The 20,075-nt window shown below is 39.0% G+C and overlaps 2 protein-coding genes across 14 annotated transcripts in view; both read left to right on the top strand.

The window, feature by feature from the left end:
- sash1a (SAM and SH3 domain containing 1a) overlaps positions 1-3,361 on the top strand; it is a 165,417-nt gene extending 162,056 nt beyond the window's left edge. For all 12 annotated transcript variants that reach the window (XM_086167647.1, XM_086167637.1, XM_086167636.1 and 9 more), the window contains one exon: positions 650-3,361. In XM_086167647.1, the coding sequence (XP_086023773.1) occupies positions 650-907 (258 nt within the window). In that variant the 3' untranslated portion in view covers positions 908-3,361. The remainder of the gene's footprint in view (positions 1-649) is intronic.
- Positions 3,362-7,376: 4,015 nt separating this feature from the next.
- The window catches only part of usta (uronyl 2-sulfotransferase a), a 53,281-nt gene continuing 40,582 nt past the window's right edge, over positions 7,377-20,075 (top strand). For both annotated transcript variants that reach the window (XM_086167175.1, XM_086167174.1), the window contains exon 1: positions 7,377-7,999. In XM_086167175.1, the coding sequence (XP_086023301.1) occupies positions 7,768-7,999 (232 nt within the window). In that variant the 5' untranslated portion in view covers positions 7,377-7,767. The remainder of the gene's footprint in view (positions 8,000-20,075) is intronic.

The following is a 20,075-nucleotide window of genomic DNA, read 5'->3' as shown; positions in this document are numbered from 1 at the left end:
TATCCTCTCTCACTACATCCATAAATCTTCTCTTTGGTCTTCCTCTAGACCTCCTGCCTGGCAGCTTCATCTACCAATATATTCACTATCCCTGTACATGACCCAACCATCTCAGTCTGGCTTCTCTGACCTTCTCTCCAAAATATCCAACATGTGCTGTTCCTCTGATAGACTCATTCCTGATCCTATCCATCCTGGTCACTCCAAAAGAGAACCTTTGCATCTTCATCTCTGCAACCTCTAGTTTTGCATCCTGTCTTTTCGTCATTTTAACTGTTTCTAGTCCATACAGCATCGCTGGTCTCACCACTGTCTTGCACACCTTTCCTTTCATTCTGGCTGATAGTCTTCTATCGCATAGTACCCCTGTCGCCTTTCTCCACCCATTCCAACCTGCTTGAACCAGTTTCTTTACCTCTTTTCCACACTTTCTGTTGCTCTGGACTGTTGACCCTAAATACTTGTATGGAACCAGATGCAGGTAAAGTGTGAAAACATGGAGATTCAGTTGAGGAATAACCTGAGTGTAACTTCATAGTAGGCATTAACAATGTATTTTCAGGTCAAATGACTGGCACTGCCCAAAATTGAAAAAAGTTGATTTTAGAAAAGTGCTCTTTATTTACAATCTTCCCTATGTGTCTTTTAGATCCCAGCTGGAGGTTTGACAGAGATGTGCCGGAAGCCCCTGCCCTCAGGTAACATCAGCACAGTCTCTGATTGGCTCATTTCTATCGGCCTGCCCATGTACACCTCGTCTCTGGCTGCGATGGGAATTAACACTCTGAGCTGCGTGGCATTGCTAAATGAAAGGAGTATTTGGGAGGCGGGGGTGCAAAATGAAAGACACGCTAGACGGTTGATCAGCGAGGCACAAACAGTCAACACACACATTGAGGAGTCCTAATCATGTCAAGTCGGATCCCCCAAATCACCTTCCTGGTCAATAGTCAGTAGTGTCTCATTTATTCTGGTCAGGAGGTAACCACGGCCGGATCGGACACGGGTCTCTGAAAGACTGCACAAGTGACCACAGCACTATGTTATTTCCTGTTTCGCAGGTTTCAAAAGAGTTAACGTGCTCTATGATTTTGTCTTTTTTATCACTGTCTTTTCTCAAATGTTTACGGCGATAAGGATTTTATTCTGACAGCCAAAACAAGTCATCAGATGCCTTTTTGGAAAAAAAAAAAAAAAATACTGTAGATTCATTTGGTGGGATGGCTTCTGTTCTAAAGACCCCTCCAAATTCTTGAAGACTTGACATTGCCTTTGGGAAAACTAACAGCACACTTTTTGTAGGATTTATGTATTGTTTTTAATAATGAAAGACTGTTTGTTTCCTACATATTTCACAAGTGCTTCGTGTTCATCTCTTGTGACAAACCAACATTTATTTAAAGGTATGTTAAGGGAGTAATTTGGCCAAAGTGATTTGCTACTTAGTCAAGCTTTCATTCCCACTAATAGATATTTGGACTTTCAGGTAACATAAATTGAAACACCAACAATTAATTGCTGGTGGTTTTTCTACCATCTTTCTGTATTAAAACATGAAGCTTGTTTTAAACTGTGTTTTGCCTTTGGAATGTCAGAACTTGTTAAAGGCCAGCTCTCTGTCATATCTTTGCCGAAATAACTGAGAATAAGCCTTTGTATCTATGATGAAGTGTACATCCTTTTTCACTTTGCTCCAATATGCATCGTACAGAACGTTCTGATTTACTATAGTAACCACAATCAGCTATCATAGCAACAGTACATTCCCTGTGTATCCAAGCACATTTAAGTTGCCTTACCATTATGAATGAAAAGCTAGAACAGATTCAACATTGACCAGGCCTGCACCATGAGTGAGGCTAAAGCGTGTTAAAGGCATGAGCTTATTTTCTGAATGTGTAGGAGTCTGGCAAATAATCATGACATAAATTCTGTGACCATAACAGAAAAAAATTTCAGATCATGTTAGTTATGCACATGGGAGAAAAGGCCTCAGAATGACTTTATACTGTATAGCTATACTTTAATGCCCACAATATTAACCCCAGAATCAGCTCAGTCACCCCATGTTTTACATCCTGACAACCTCCTCAACTCAAACAGCGTCAGGAGGGACATGTTAAAAAGACATAGCTGTCATCTGGATGGAAATTAACTATAAGCGCAACAGACAGCAGAAATTGTGATGTAAAGCTGGAGAGGAGACTGTCTTGAACTATCATGAATGCCGGTCTGAAGATTTGTGTGTGTGTGTGTGCGTGTGTGTGTGCGTGTGTGCGTGCGTGTGTGCATGCGTGAGTGTGTGTGCGTGCGTGTGTGTGTGTGTGTGTGTGTGTGTGTGTGTGTGTGTGTGTGTGTGTGTGTGTGTGTGTGTGTGAGATAAAGAAAAGCGTCACTTCAGGTTAAGAGCTGATTACCAAGGTCAGCATGTACAAGAACAATTATTTAGTCTTGAACATCAGGGAAACACTGTGTTGGGTCAGCCTGTGCCAAAGTCTCTCGGCCCAGACAAAACTGAAAATGAGCATAATAAAACTAAACAAACCAGTTTCATTTGGACATGTTGCATGAAACGGGGTATGAGCATCCCCACTTTTTTTTTTTTTCTCCGTAACATCACATCGTTAGAACTGAACTATAGTCTCATTCAAAGGATTTCATATTTAAAACATTTTTATATAGCTAAAAATTAAAGACTTTTGCAGTGGGCATATGTTTGATGCCTTTTTTCCTCTTCAGTCAAAGGTGTGCTCTGGAACAAACAACAGCAAAATGACCCATGAAGTGTTTTGTAAAGAATAAAAATACTGACACTGTAAATGCACTTTAGAGGGTAAGTCTAACTCTTTTATAGGTAAAATTGGCTACATATCTGTTTGGAGGTCCATAAATGGCCATGTATTGTCAGGTATTGTAAAGGGTTTAAGTGGGTTATGCTGGTATTTAGCTGAAGCATTGTATTTTCAATGCCAAGTTTAATAATCATTCATGATTCAACCTATTCCAATTTCTCATTTTCATTTTTTTGGCAGTCTTAAAAGTACACTCTTGATTACATATATGAAATGCTTAACAGCTGGTGCACATTCTGTATATGTAATTGATATTTAAATAACTTATTTTTGCTTTTTAGCATATCACCTGTAATTAGCTGTACTATATGAATAGCAATACCTTCCTGCATACTGCATATTGCTTAAGCCAGTGAGGAACTACAGTATGTATTGTAAAATATGTGTACAAATTATTTTATTTGGTTTTCATCTACTTAATGATTGTCCATACAAATTTGCTTGTGTATTGAAGCTATAAAAGTCCATAGCTACTTGTCATTCTGAAATATAATAAACCGTTTCTTGCGATACACTGGTCTTTTGATTCATTATGTACTTTTACTCACTTGGACCAACAGAGAGAGCTTTTTTATGTGTGTTAACTGTTTAGAAAAAATTATGATGAGGTTCTTCACACACTCGATGTACTGTAGAAGTGAAATTCATAGTTGACTACTGATTTTCTCAAGGTTTGGTGATATGAGATGAAAAATTATTGTGATAATTCGAAGCAAGTAAAGATTCTGTATCATGGTATTTATATGAACATGGAAAGCCGAAGCCAATGCATTTCAAATTAATCAAAGCCTATTCTAGTTTCATGAGTGAAAATCCACATTCATTTAAATGTTTATGAAAAGTCTTCTGAACACAGCGTTCTTTACTTTAACCCTACATTTTACGTAACATGTTTCATATTTGTACGAGTGCTCATTTTAAAAGTACATGTGCACCAATTTGAGGTCATTTTGGGTTATTCAGGTTAATTCGTTGTAGATCTTAAATAATTACTTGTGTATTTAACTGTGTGATCATTTTAATTGTGCTCTTTTTTCGAAGGTAAGTCAGTGTGTTTTTACTAATTGAATTCTCCGACATTGATATCAGTTCTAAAATAAAATAATGGGGGGTTATATTTCACAATTTTATATTTTATACCCATATTTCTACAGTTTGGTGCTGGAAACATAAAAGTAGCTCTGTGACCATTCTGGGTTGTGGACAAGTTTTCTGAATAAGGCAACTCTGTTTAATTCTGTCAATAGTGCAGCTGGAATAGTGCTGTGATTGAAATGAACTTAAAACACTGTCTTTTTGTGCCTGACTTGTGTTACCTAATTTAGAAAACAATTCACATCTGCTCAGGACGAACAATGGAGCTCCTCTGCTGCTTCATGCTGCAGGTCAGCTCCAGGTCTGGCTGCATTTCCAATGCAGCTGCTGTCAAAAAAAAAAAAAGAACGCAAAGGTTTTCCACGATGAGGCTGATTTCCCATCTGATGTCATGGAATACCAAAATCTGAAGGTAAACACCATATCATGGACTCTAAGTTTGATCAAGGTTTTACACACAGACACAACTGCACAAACATTCCCTTTTAAGAGGCACAAGGACAGAATTGTTTCCCTGTTTGCTTGTAGCCAGGACCTCTAAATAGACGGTACTGTCCAGCAATCTTACCCTTAAGCAACAAACACTTCACGTTATCTCAGGTTGAAAAGACGACTATCAAAAGAACTCCCTGCCCTCTGCTTGATGCATTGTATATCAGTCCCCAGGGGCAACCTGACATTTAGTATTCATAATATTATCAGTATGATAAAACTTAAATCAGAGATTCATCTGTCAATGTACATTAGTGACACTGACTCAGCTCTGTTATAAAATAAAATAAAAAATGATGCTAAAACGACTATTCTACAAGATAAATGTAGTTGTGAAATTATTTCAAATGAGAAGACGATGGATTGCTTAAGATTGACACTAAAATTCCAATAATGAGAACACACTCTTACTGGATGTTTATTGGCAATGCTTAAAAAACAAACTTAGGTCAGTTTTAGATGACGGAGACAATCACTTTGTAGAATTTGAAAACAGATATGTTTTTTTGATCCGTCATTATCCAAGATAATCTATTGCTTTCTCCCATCGCTGAATGTTTTCAAGCAATTTAACGAAGACAGGCTTATTCTTCTTTTCAACACTGTTTTGATAAATCATGGTAAGTTGTTTTGAACACTGAGCTTATGTCTATAAAAACAGTAGAACAATTGAGAACTTATTTTCATATGAGGTTAGCCCCAGTTAAGAAATGATTCAAATAACATTGGTTCCAGAATTGTGGTTTGCTCAACAGCCAGGTTTAAAGTCTTCCAGGATATTTGCTTTGAGGAAAGCGTTTTCATTGTACAGTTATAACATTTTCAGTGATCCTACTAATGAATTTAAAGTTGCCTATTGGCTTGTTGCTGGTCATCACATTACCGTCTTGGTTCGGTGTCTCCAGTAAATGTTTTATAACAGCTGCTTTAAGTAAATCGGGACGAATGTCTGTCAAACGCTCACTAAAAATACTGTAAGTACAAGGTTGACAGGGTAAATGCATGCCAGTAGGGAGTTATGCTCACTGAAAGTCTTGCAGTGCTCAGTTTCTTTGCTGGAGGTTCCTTCCATTTTAATGTTTGCTGATATCTATGTTAATACCAGTGCTGGATCGCATTGAAATATGAGCAGTCGGTGGCAGAATTGACTTGCCAGCTCCTTATATAAAATTTATACAGAGGAAACCAACATATCTATAATGATCTGGTAAAATTTTACTCTGCAGTATTTGCAGTCACTGTCAATATATTTTGGCTGTCATGAATATCAACCTGCGTCAGGGTGTCTGTCTCCCTGCGCAAACGTGAAATCTGTTGGCTTTGGGTCAGGGTGCTTCAAAATACAACTGATAACTGCATACATATGTCAGGGCTATTGCGAGATCACAATGTACTGGTTTGAGAAAAAAATAGTTTAATAAAAATACATTAATTGCTTTGAAAGTCATTGAAAGAAATTGAAAGAGAGTAACAGATACAATATTAACATAGTCCTAATTATATGAGGAATCAAATATAAAATGCTATTTTCAATTACAGTGGGGAGTACAAGTATTTGATACACTGCAGATTTTTCAGCTTTTCCCACTGGTGAAGCATGTAGAGGTCTGTAATTTTTTCCTCATAGGTACTCTTCAACTGTGAGTGACGGAATTTAAAACAAAAATCCAGAAAAACACATCATTAATTTGTTTTTTTATTGCATTACATAAGTATTTGATACATCAGAAAAACAGAACTTAATATTTCGTACAGAGACCTTCATTGCCAATTACAGAGATCAGATGTTTCCTGTAGTTCTTGACTAGGTTTGCACAAACTGCCGCAGGGATTTTGGCCCACTACTCCATACAGAGCTTCTCCAGATCCTTCTGGTTTCTGGGCAGTCGCTGGGTAATATGGACTTTCAGCTCCCTCTAAAGATTTTCTATTGGGCTCAGGTCTGAAGACTGGCTAGGCCGCTCCAGGACCTTGAGATGCTTCTTATGGAGCCACTCCTTAGTTGCCCGCCGCTTTATGTCTTGGGTTGTTGCCATGCTGGAAGACCCAGCAACGACCCATCTTCAGGGCTCTTACCGAGGGAAGGAGGTCGCTGGCCAAGATCTTGTGATGCATGGCCCCATCCATCCTCCCCTCAATACGGAGCAGTCGTTCTGTCCCCTTTGAAGAAAAGCATCCCCAAAGAATGATCTGGATTTTTGTTTTAGATTCTGTCACTCACAGTTGAAGAGTACCTATGATAAAAATTACAGACCTCTATGTGCTTTGCAAGTAAGAAAAGCTGAAAAATCAGCAGTGTATCAAATACTTGTTCTCCCCGCTGTGCATATGAACATAAAATTCAAATTACTGTAGAAAAATCTGAATTTAATTAAAAACGCTTTATTACTTTGACATCCCCAAAAGACAACAAATTTAGAAAAAAAAAGCCCCATAGTTTAAACATTAAAAGATTGACAAGATAATATTTGCAATGGCAGTATAATATAGTTATAGACCATATCAAGAAAAATATCAATAATATGAAATGATGACACCATAATCAGGTGAGTACATTTGTGTTTTTTTTTTTATTTCCAAGTCAGGGTGGTGTCTGTTGCATCACAGAAAAATGCAATGCGATCACCATAATATTGTTAATTTGTAATCCGCCACACCACTTATTTCACTTATTAATTTCATTCTCTTCGCTGTTGCTCACGTTCCAGCAGTGAAAGTGTTTGTGGAGGTCATGGTTGGGTCCCATCTGCAGGTGTAGACTAATGATAGGTTGTTCTCTGTTGTGGAGAGATATATGACTGTGAGTCCAAACAGTTGGCCTGAAGGCAAAGAGAAAGTCTCAGTGCACAAACTTAAGAATCCACGCAGACGCGCACGCAACCATTATACTTAACTCCAAAAGGGAAATTTTCATTACGATTTGAAACGAGGATAAAATCATGCGGAGTCGTTTTGTCTTCTACCGCCTGATGTCGCTGTTTTAGGGCCGCTGAACCTCCAGCCAAATCCCGCATGAGCTGAAGTTTTCCGCGTTCAGTAATCTGACACCCAAAAGTCTCCGAGCAGAAGGATAGACCCTTGAGTTCGCTGGAGAGACTATAAGGAAGGAGCAGTCATCCAACGGGCTGAAACGAGAGGGACTGAGCTGAGGCGAAACGCTGTGCGCGAAAAAAAAAAAAAAATCGCCCCGTGGCAGCGGCAGCTGATGAGAGCTCGGTGCCTGCGCGACTCCAAACTACTGGCTGTCAGCCCCAAATGATCTCAAAGCGACAAGTTCCACACTCCACATGCGGATGGGTGACTTTCCACGGCGCTTTGTGAGGAGGAGATGATGAAGAATTACAGCAGCAGTCCCCCTCACAGCAATAACCAGACTCCGCACCACATCCGAGATCGAACCAGCAAAAAGTACAGCCTGCTTTCGGCGATCCCGTTCCGATTCTCCCTGCGAGGCTATGGTTTCTGCATGGCTACGCTCTTCCTCTTCTGTTTCGGTTCCCTCTTTTACCAGCTGAACGGAGGACCCCCGAAAATCCTGCTGGACATCCGTCGGTATCTCGGTAAGAACTTTTTCTGCTTCCGCTGCCGGGGGTTGATCGACTCGTAATGCAACTTTGAAAAATAATTGTTTATAGACGAGTCCGCGGGACTTCTGTCAAAACAAGGGGAGGGGAGGGGGGGTTAGTTTGATTTTTTTTTTTGTTTTGTTTTGTTTTTACTGAACTTTTTTTGGAATTTCAAAATCTCACAGTGCCAAAGTGTCTTCTCGACCACCCCCTCCCCTTCACCCCCCCATCCAACGACGATTTGTCTTCCTCCCTCTACTAATTCATCCACTTTTAAAAACATCCTTGGATCTACCTGAGCACGCCGGCCTGCCTCTCCTTAAAGATGGACAGTTTTATGAGTAATCGCGCGCACGGTTCCAGAGAACTTCTCTTTGCCAGCTTTCGATGATTCAAACCGAATACCGAGGAATGAACCCGTTTTTTTTTCAGCGTCTGATTAAAAGTTACGACTTGTCGTAACTCGTTTGTGATGCATTAACAGTCCTCAAAATCTGGTAACTTTTTGGGGGGGTAAGATGAGCTGTAGGGGTGACTCACCGGTGCGCACCGGCGACGGCGCTCATTACGCGCGACCCGGTCGCCGGTGGGTCCCCGGCGCGCTTTTTGTTTAGTCTAGGACACGTTGTAAATTAATTTCTTTCAAATACCAAATCAAATGCGAAGGGAGTTAATGGTGTTTTATCGCTTAATGGAAACGTCTCCCGTTTGATTTACGGCCCGACAGCGGTGATGACAAAGACTGTGACGCTGCTTCTGGGATGCTGTATCATAGCCCGTCAGTCTCTCATGGGGGAAAAAAAAAGAGTTAAAAATAATTTATGCAATCTGAGGTGTGTGTGTGGGTGTGGGTGTGGGTGTGTGTGGTTTTCTGAGTAAAGCAGTTCTTCACTTAGACTCAGGTGCATTTTGTCATTTGTGAGTCAACTGTCTGTGCGTGTGCGTGTGCGTGCGTTACTGTATTTGTTAGAGGCCTTCATGATATCACAAACACCTGAAACTGAATGACAGTCACTGAGCAAGTCAGCCACTAATCCCCCACATCGGTTTCCTGTGGACACACATATTTTTTTTTTCAAATCGAAACACTGTGGCAACATTTGCACTTAATGTAACTTTGTTACACATTTGTTACACATTTCAGCGGCCCATCTAAGTTCATGTTCCTCTCCATTACCTCTACATAGTCACCGTGCATATGATTAGTAAACCAGAAAGGTTTCATATGTCCGCAACCTCATGTACAACCCTTCTGCACACACAACAGTCAAAAGCTGATGTTATCACATCAGCGGATTCTTTTATATATATATATATATAGAATACCCAAGATGCAATGACAGCATGCTAATTTGTTTCATCATTTGTGAAATAGGACAAGGAAGGCTTGACAGCCTGGTGCAATGACTGTGGGACTTAAACATGTCAAACACTGACTCCTCTATACTGCATTGACTTCATGAGGGGGTTACTTATATAACAGTGACAGAAGCATAGTGTAGCACCTTCACTGGAATCTGGATGAGTAATCGTCTCCATTCATTATGATGTCGAGGGAAGGAGTAGTAGCTTTGTTGGAGAATCAGATGGCAGTAATTTGAAAGATGTGCTTGAAGTTGAGTGCAAGTAAGACTTTTTTAACTGAGCGCTGGGGAGTCTCATTCACGACTCTCAGTGAAACAGCAGGAATCACTTCACTTTCATTTGCTGAAAGAGTAATGTGTTCTTTGAGTGTGATGAGGCAAACAAGGGGAAACGGTAGTGAGCTTCATATGTAATGGGTTGTTTTTTTTCTAGAATGAGCAAACCTGTGTTTTTGAGGGGGAAAATAAAGCTACCTGAGAGAGTGAGGGAAATTCGAGATTAGCCGAACAGTCATGAATGGATTGAAATGGCCTGCTGCCTTGAGATTAAATGAAGAAGCTGCACAACACAAACAGAAACAACAAAAACAGTTACAAAAGATCCTTTATGTTTTGTAACATCTATCAGCTAAAGATATCTTCATTCAATGTGATTTTCAGTAAGAATGGCACAGACGTCACTGCTCTAACAGCACTCGGGGTGGCAAAAATCAGAAAAATCAATAAAGGAACTTCAGAAGGATATCAAATATTTATTGTTTAATTTGCTCTCCATTATTATTATTGTTAATGCCATGTCACCGTGGGATCTCAATTCCTTTGTATGTCAAGTACATGCAGAAATGTTGACAACAGAGCTGACTATGATACATATAAACAAATATTACAGATATAAACAGAACATACAAATCTAAGTATGTAGAAGCATTTTTGCAGTGGGAATCAGGAACTTTGTAGCAGAATGACAGATGGACCTTCAGATCAAACCGATTGTTTGATAGATAAAATAGTTGACAAAGACATGAAGTGGAAAGCATTGTGCAAAATGTAAACATTGAAAGATGACTGAAAAAAAGGGAAAATTGAGTATCGAGATTAGCCATGTGTATTCTGATTATATGTATGCGATTGGTATCTTAGGAACCTTTTCTAGGAATCCAGTGATTTGCAGATTTATTTACCTTCAGCTTACTTTTGTTACTTTTGGCTGCACAGTGCCAAGACGAAGGTGAGAATCCCTTGTGGGGTAGGTGAATAGGTGTGTATTTGTAAGAGAATAGTAGGTTGATTTTGTGTTGGAGTGTGTTTCCCTCAGCCAGCGGTGCCACAGAGGGAACAGACCCTTTTTGTCTGAAGCAGCAGAGAGGTTGGTGTTTGAGCATGTCACTCAACATACAGCTTGAGTAAGTGAAAGGGCAAGTAGACCTTTAGACCTGGATTTATAGCCCACTTGCCACAGTGTTCCCTGTATTGACTCTTTTACTTATTTTTTCTCTGTTACGTATAAGGGATGGTGGAAAAAAAAATTCTACATTGCATAGCAATATTTTGCATGGCTATGTTTCACCTATACAAGTCAAAGTCAACTTTATTGTCAATTCTGCCACATGTTTCACACTTACAGATGATTAGAACAGCATTTCTCTAAAACTCATGGTGCAAAAGTATAATTAAGTGCTGCATGAATTATTTCTTGTAATTTCCATTTATGCATTATATACATATTTATACCTTTGCATTTTCTACCCTACAATACAGGGTAGACAACATAAGCACCTCATTAGGCAAATCTTCCTTTTCTTTTTCTTTCGGCTGCTCCCTTCAGGATTGACTACAGATTGCAGTAGGTAAATACTGTAAATGTGATTAGTTTTTGATATTTAGCAATAGCTCTCAAAATGGTGAGTTGAATTTTGAAACAGGGGCATTTTTGGATTAGTATTCCTGCTTTTATTTTCTATAATAAGTATATATGTCTTATTTTCTTTAGACTAATCCAGGTTTTTGTCTATATGATGGCCGAATGTCTCCAACTGAATGATACATCATCATTACAAGGTGTGTCTCTTTGTACAATTACTCTGTCAACAGTTTGACTTGGATTAGCAGTAAGTGCTCTGACTGATGAGTTTGTGTCAGCAAGGTGTATGGCAGGTTTCACCCCACCTGAGGAGAAAAGCAACAGGTAACTGAAATTGTAATGTGTAAAGAACCCAGTGGAAAAACGACACAAAAATATTCTGCATTCATTTTGATAATGCATGTCCTGCCCTTTACTAGACCTTCAACATTGTCCGGATTTTTCACTACTTTCCATTACTTTAGTAGTGGCCCTTTGGGATTACGGATGAATTTAAAAAAAAACAAAGAAACAGTGCACTGATTCATGATTTGACACAATGACCAGACAAAATAAATGTCTAATTATCTGGAGTACAGAGGGTTTCCTGTAGGTTCAGGTAACTTTCTGACTCCCATACTTTATATAATGAACAATAAACAGATTCCATGCAGTCTCATACTCATATTTAACAGAGCAGTTTTCTTCTCACTTACAGTAACTACTTCTAAGTAGTCAAGAAATGGCTAGTATACTTTAAGAGTTTCCAACTCTAGGGTGTTCTTAAGGATCAGACAGGTATGTGAAGACACATAAGCGGATACGGGATATTTGTCCTCCATCAGTCTCCTTTTTTTGCTTACAGCTGCCAGTCAGGAAATAAATGACACCTGACTTGGTTCAAATACAGTTGAGATTGCCAGGTTAGAGGAATGAGGGGTTGGGATTTGAAGTGATGTAAAAAGAGAAAACAAAATGTTGCCCTACTGTGAGTGAGTTAAGACAGGATATGCAATACTTCACTCAGGTGACAGTTTAGCCACAACCTCTCCTGTATGAAATCCTTAACGGACATAAACATGATTGCCTTTGGAACCGTTGTTGCAAATGTTCAAACCACCAGTTTGTATGCATATTATCTTTTATTGTGTTAATTGTCCTGTTACCACATACGCTTGTATGTGCACATGAGTTTCTATTTTAGGAATCTCACTTTACTATCTCAATACCCTATCAATATTTTTCTTTGTGCTTTAATCTCAGGCCCCATTTTGAAGTGAGAGTAAAATATCAATTGGACCCAAAACTTCACATGCATAGGTGTTTACTACCAGATATGAAAGTATTTATATCTGGTGATCCTGCATGCATATGATTTGTTCACTTTGTCTTGCTCAGCCAAGGAATTAGACGGTTGTTGGAGCTTTTCCGTCCACCCACATATTATCTTTCTCTGGTTAAAAATTATATTTAAATCCAAGGACTTTTGAGTCACAAGTAGTTTTATGTATTCTCAGATCTGACGTTTTGCTCTGACTTTTTTTCTATATGTGTATAACAAAGTCATATTGTGTACATGAGCATGTACACAGACAGATTCTGTAGTGAAACACAAATAACACATATGCAGAAGACTTTACTATGTGAGCCAGACATAGAAGTGTGACTTTTGGAGGAAACCCTCCAGTCTATTAGTCTACTAGTACACCCACTTCCTGTTAGAGGATATTTAAAAAAAAAGGTCTTGATTTCATCTTCAAATATTTTGTTACTTAAGCTGACAGATTTAGGGGTACTCATTTACAATTTACCAAAGTGTCACAGGGAATGGAAATCAACTGTGCTGCTCAAGTTGTCGCTCAGCATGAAAAAGTGACCAACAGGGTTTGCCAGGTGTGCAGGAGTTTGTCTGGTGTGGTATTTCCTGTCTTAAACGTAATTATTAACATTTTTTTTTTTTTTACAGAGTTGGTAACTTCAAACATAAAGTTATGTTCAAACTTAAACCTTTGCATCTCAGGATATTTAAAGGACGAGAATAATTCAAGATATCCTTTGGGTTTATATAAGGCTTTTTAATGGGGAATATACATTTCACTGACTATATTTCGTCGTCATGGAAGCTGACATCTACCATAAAAGGCAAAACGATCACCTTGTAATTTCTGTTGAGTTTGTAAAGCAAGTGACCCACCCTTCTGAGCCGTGCTTTGTTTATTTACTCACTCTCTGTCATGCATGCCAGCTTGTTAAGTGGGTTTAAAGGTCAGCAAAGGGATAATCGTTTGTACCTTAATAAAAAGTATATTTCTTCTGTATTATTGGGGGTGGGAATTTTAAATGGTCTGTTGAAAGGAGGTAAAGAAGAGATTATGAATATAAGAATTGTAAACCAATGATACGTGTGATTGTGAGAAGTAAGAAGTGCAGTTGTCAGAAGTTATTTCTTGGTTGCCAGTTATAAGGAGTTCAACAAAGTAAAGTTATCATCTAGTGTTTTTTATTTTATCGGTTGTAAATGGTCATCATCGCTTTATTTTTATTAGTGGATAACAATGTTTTAAAAAATGTTCCTTATTGGCCTTGCTATTACGTAATAGAACCAATTAACATTACAGATTAGCATCTCCATGCCTGAGAGCCTTCTATTGCCCTCTCCAGTGAAGCGGGCAAGTGCTAAAACAACTCAGGGTAATTATCATCCATTAGTGCATTTGTTTTTAGCCTGAGAACAGATTGCTGATGGGAAAATAAAATAACCAAAGTTCCAAAGCTTTGAAGGCAACCGTTATTCATGGCTTATTGAGTAATGATGATTAGGACCCAAGGAAATTGAACAACTTGATGACTTCACTTGTTTGCCTCATATTTCTGAATCTTTTGCAATGCTGAATAGAATCCTTAAAAGAATGGATGTTTGAAAAAAGAATTTTGAATTCTTTTTTTTTTTCAGACAAGTATAGATAGAGTATACAAGATTGTACCTTTATTTAAAAAAAGAAAAATTGGGAAAATTGAACCGTCCCGATTCACAGCTAAAAGTGACATGAAGCCTTTCAGTCCACTGCACTCCATATAATCATAACAACATTTTACATCAACTCAAATGGAAGTTGTTTTAAGAACCATGCTGTGTTTTATGTGGTGGTACATCAACGGGTGGGCGGCTTCCACTACTGGGTGGTACCCCAACTGATGCTTGTAAAAAAAACGACTACGTATAGCCCATAATTAAAAAGATCAGTGTCTGGATAAATGGAGTTCTTGTGAGAAAATAACATGTCTGCTTACAGCATTTATACTGGACGACCAGCTTTAATCCCTCTGTTGACTTTTAATCAGAATCTAGGTCCATTCATGACAGAATTTGAAACTGGATAATTATAATCTGCCGTGTAGGTGCTGATAATTTCATGGTTTACATCTGCATTTCCTCCTATCTCTGTGCTGTGGTGTATTTTGCCAGAGTGGGTAGGTTTTTTTCTTTGTTTACTCTGATGAGTGTCAAAGCATTCAACATTCCTATGTTTATTGCCATGGAACACCCAGTATGTTGGTCGCTTGTTTCCGTTTTTCAGGCCTTATATACACTTGTCATCAGACAGCAGGTTTATGCGGTCAGTGTAGTTAGGCAATTATTTTCCAATTGAGCCAACAACTGGATTTCTGATTCTTTTTCTCCGTTGTCCGAGGTAGCAGAACCATTGCTCGAAGCCTGCCTATTGGTCCTTATGGGACCTGCTAAGATGAAACATATTGCCTGGTGGTTAGGGATGTATCTTGTGTAGGGAACCCTGCCTATCTCTATTCTAAAGGGGTTTACCACAACTTTGTCCACTCCCCTCTTTTCATGGAGATGAAAATATATAGTGGTTCAAAATAGAATCCCTAAATACACTGCGGGGAAGATTGTATGCCAATGCCCAGCCCTTGTTGTTAAAACCACTATGTGTTGGTTTGGGAAATGCCTTGCACTTTCATGTTTTTTATAGCCTGCGTCCTCTTGGGGTTCAGCTGAGTTGAATGAAAATGTCCTTTTTTTCTTAGCAGTGGAGGACATTAGGACAACTTCAGTTTATAACATAAGACACAAAGCTGTCTTTTAGAATGATTTATTTTCATTTGCCAAAATTCAATTTTTTTTTATTTGCCACACTCACCGTGACTACCCGACTGGGAGGCAGACAGAAAAAATCTCTGGACTAAAGTGTGTACACAGTTGGGGATTTAAAAGCTAACAATGTAGATATTACCCGTGGGGGTGGAAAGCAAGACAAAACAGACCTAATAAGGGATTTAATGCTGGCTTTCATTTGCCTAGTTTCAGATACCATTACACCAAAAAAAACCTTAATGTTGAATTGATCCTGGTTGTTTTAATTTAATCGGCAAATTATGTCTTGTGTTCACCATATGACTTTTATAATGTGATAACATGTTGCTTTTTTGTGTTGAGCGCTCTGCATTTGCTAATAGTTAATGCCCATTTAAGGAGTCAATTTTCAGACATAGAGTCACAATACTTCTCAACTTAAAGGAAGCCCATTATACTCCTTTCTAGCTTTGTACCTTCACTCTGGGAGGCAATTTTCATGATTCAGAGTTAAAAATAACGTTTATTTATCTTATCCTGGTCCTTTATGTTGCCCCACAGTTCATCTTCTGTCTGAATCATGCGTTTTTTAGTTCCTGTCTTCTCAAGGTCCCCATACCTAAAAGCCGAATTTCTTTTGATTGGCCAACTTCCAGACGCCACCAAGGGGCTGTGCGATGTGGGTGTGCTGTGCCTTGAGCAGATGACTGCATAAAATCACCTCATCTTGTTGGCGGTTTGAAAAAATCTGTACAGTTTGAAGCCAGATGTTTTTAGCTCATTGGCATGACTCTGAATACTCTAACTTCATTATTTAAAGTAAATGTATTCATCATTAGACAAAGTAATATTCAGGCAAGGAAGTTCAAAAGTTAATCGTCATCATATTTATATACGTATAACAAGGTTCATGCTCTATCCGCTTGAATAAATTTTGCCCATTTCAAAATGAAATGTAACTTTTAATTCTGCCTTGAAAAGTTAGTAACTTAACTGCTTGGTAAGTTTTTATTCCTAAGTGTATTTGTTAATGATAGTTAAGGACAGTATGGCCATGAAGTGGTTGACACTCATGCCACAGCAAGATGCTTTTTGTTTGGGTGCTATTGTCAAATGTTGGCTCTCGGTGTGTAGTTTACATATTCTGTTCTGGTTATTCGGCTTCTTCCTACAGGACGGTATAGGAACTTAAAAACCATGAAGGAGTTAATTGTGCAGGTTTGACTGAGACAGTGAATGGTTTGTTCCAAGGTATATCCTTATATCAATTGTAAATATACGAAAGAAATAACTGGAATGAGTTGTCGATCAGATCCTTGTTAAGAGCAATTGTTAAATGGAGAAGAATAAGAAGTATAATTTGAGCCGAAATTGGTCAAGTGAAATATTTAAGAAAAGGTTCATTGGATAGTTTCTCTCTGCCCAGCAGTTTTGTATTGGATGTGTGCTGTGGTGTCCCTGATGTCGAGCTGTTTTTGCAGCAGTTTTCCCTCAAAACACACTTGCTCTTCCAATGCTGGGTGCAAGCTGTGATGCTGCTGCTCTAACAGATGACCGCAGGGATTAACACAGTTGCTGGATATGGATTTCTTACTTTGCTAGACTTTCTGACTGACTATTAAGTCTTTATATCTGTTCTTGACAGGTACTGTGTGTTTGTATAGTTTTATAGTTATCTAGTGTGTTACTGCTCTTAGAGGCCCCTTAGAGATTAAAGGTTTGACACTTGAGGATAAAGTAAGCACACATAAAGCCCATCTGATGGACTCACACACACACACACACACACACACACACACACACACACACACACACACACACACACACACACACACACACCTTCATACATACTTGCACCAGAGCTATGATTGGACATTGCCTAATCCACTGGCCAGTGATCAAACTAGAAGTATCCCCAAATTTCCCCCAGAATTGTTAAAACCATACCCACACTAACACAGACGCACACACACATATGCACTTGCATGCAACTGCTGCATGGGTAACATAAAAGTTTCAGTTGTTTCGCTGATTATAAGAAACATAAGAAATAAAATGACTGCATATGTTCAATTTCTGTTTCTTTTTTCCTCCTTTCAGTCAAAGCGCCGGTTTTCACTCACACACTCTTCTCACAAACTAGAAAGAATGCATTTGTTTTGGTTTAGAGAACGATGGCTTTTACAGTGCTGCTCCACATATCAGGAGGCCAAGCTAAATAGCAAGGAAAGCAGGGAGAAATGTATTTTCTCCCACCCCTCATCCAAACAAAGTCTTATGTAACGAGACCATGTATTTGTCTCTACAGAGATATCAGATGCAATTAGACAGGTAACAAAAATATGACACCTTGGGTCAGATCTAACACCATGCCAATGCTATAATTGATTTAATATATTCATTTTTACTTTTTTTTTTACTCAGTATTCAACTTATTTAAACACATGATCACCTCTAAGTGTTGTAGCCACTTGAATAGTGTTTTTGTTTTGTATTGAATAATGACAGTTGCTATGAGGATTGCACCACCTGACGGAAACATATTATTGATGGCAAAAGAAGTGCCTGGGTGCACCCGGGATGTATTGAAGAGCATTTTTGAAATGTTCAAATGGAATGTGGCCGTTCCTCGCGGAAAGCAAACTTCACCTCAGCCAAATCTGGCACCCCTGTCTCAAAATGTGCTCGGCTTCTCTGAAACCCACCTTTGTGTCCTGACACTTCTCAGCATGTATTTTCCAATATCCCTCTTCTTTTTCAAACCTGGCTTTTATAAGAAGATACTTACACAAAAAAATCTTTCTGACACATCAATGCATCCCAAAGTAAGGATTAGTGTTAAAATTCTCATCCTGCCACCACTTGTCACAGTTGTGAACTGTGTTGCTTTCGTCAACCCTTCCTGCCTTCTTGTTTACCTTTCAAACAAATCCCTCAACTTAAATCTCGGTCGTGCTGTTCGGTAGTAACTGCAGCCGTAACTTCATATAAATGTTCTGGTCTACAGGAGAAACCAGATTTTCCAGATGTTTTGTAGAGACATCTTGGTGAAGGACACAGTCCAAAGCTAACAAACCCTTTATCCACACAGAACACCCTGCTTCCAAGAAGCTGTCCTTTTTCCTGCCTGGTAGAACTTGAGGTTGACTGCCTTTTTTTTCTCTTTTTTTTAGTGTTCATCACATGTGTTTTGAAAGAGAAAGTGCACCTCAGTAATGAGCTCTTCACACTTTCAAAAATTCAGAAAGGTTATGCAAGAATTTTGGATAGGCCCAGTCCAAGGCTAGTCTGTTCTAAAGAGTTTCACACTCCGTGTTGTTATTTTCCCCCAAAAAGCCATCAATTGTCTGGCCTTTTCAACTGGCCCAGATCCTTGTTGTGTAGTGTTTCCACCAGTTTCGCCCAGAGCAACCTGTCTGCCACTTGGCCCACGGCACTGCTGCACCAGTCCGGCCTGAATCTGAGCCATTTGGACTTGGCTGTCCTGTCAAATCTATCCATCAGTCCCTAGAAAGCTGGTCTTACTCTTTACCTTAAACTCCCACCTAAGGCTGCTATATGCTCATCTGTTGTGCAGTCATTTTCTCTACTTCATCCATTTTTATTAGTTCTTTTGGCACTCTGTTTCTCTCTCGCTCTCTCTCTCTCTCTTTCTCTGATGCTTCATGCCATGTGCCTTTCTTTGACCTCACTATTTCAACAAAAGATTAAGTCATGTTGTCATTGGGATAACAGTTGAGGTGTATAACACAAAAACACAAAGCTGTGTCCCTGGTCCTTTAGCTGCGTGAGAATACAAACTTAAAATAAATTGTCTGTAATTACTACATGACAGTTTTAATCGCAGGATGTTGAAATCAATGTCTAGTTGACTTCTCCTGTGTCATCTCCCCCTCATCTGACTGTGCATGTGGCATTTTTCATGCTTGTGTTTCATGTTTTCATGTTTTACCTCTAATAGTATGACATAGTAGGCAATTTTTTTTGGCCAGAAAGTACTTTCCTTTCCTTCTTAGGAAGAAAGGGATAAATCTCTGTTTGTTTTAAGGAACAGACACACACATACACACAAGTATGCACGCACACACACACACACACACACACACACACACACACACACACACAACACGTTTCCTGAAATGCTAAGAAGTCTTTAGATCATCAGTAGACCATCTATTTCCATTAGCAGCGAGTCAGTTTATGTTCACGTCGTCCTTTTCAACACTTTATGCTTCCAAAGTCTCTTCAGAAAAACAAAATAGAAAAGCTATGGAGCAGCAGCTGAATCTGTCACCATCTGTCAACCTCTCTGTGACACCAAAGATGACCCTAACAGGTTTTCTGTCTCTTCCTTTCGTGTGGCAAACACATGCTGCTGTGTGCCAAGGCTCTAGCATTTGTCTTAGTGTTCACTGGTCTGTAATAAACTGTTCTGATCTAATGAAGTGTTTCTGAAGGGCTGAAGAGAACTGCCAACCACTAGCTAGCTTAGCCTAGCCATGGTTAAATTAGAGACCAAGTCTGTAAGATCATGCTCTGCGAGAGCCAGCAGTCACAGATGGCAGCCAAGTGCATTATAGTAATGAACCTGCAAAACACTCAGAAAAAGAAAGTCTTCCCGAAGTGCATTTTGTTCTTTTTCTCTTTCTTTCCTTTTTCTGTACGAGTCACCAAGTTGGAATTATTTGCCGTGTGTTTCTTATTAGTTTGACAATTGAAACAAGCAGTTAAATCATCCAGCCATGGCACTTTATTCGAAGGGCCCCATTTCAT

Source organism: Fistularia commersonii, chromosome 20 (genome assembly GCF_037954325.1).
Source record: "Fistularia commersonii isolate RoL2024-O1a breed Wild chromosome 20, RoL_Fcom_v1.0, whole genome shotgun sequence".
NCBI lineage: Eukaryota > Metazoa > Chordata > Actinopteri > Syngnathiformes > Fistulariidae > Fistularia > Fistularia commersonii.
The sequence above is the reverse complement of the archived record's forward strand: the minus strand, read 5'-3'. Positions and strand labels throughout refer to the sequence as shown.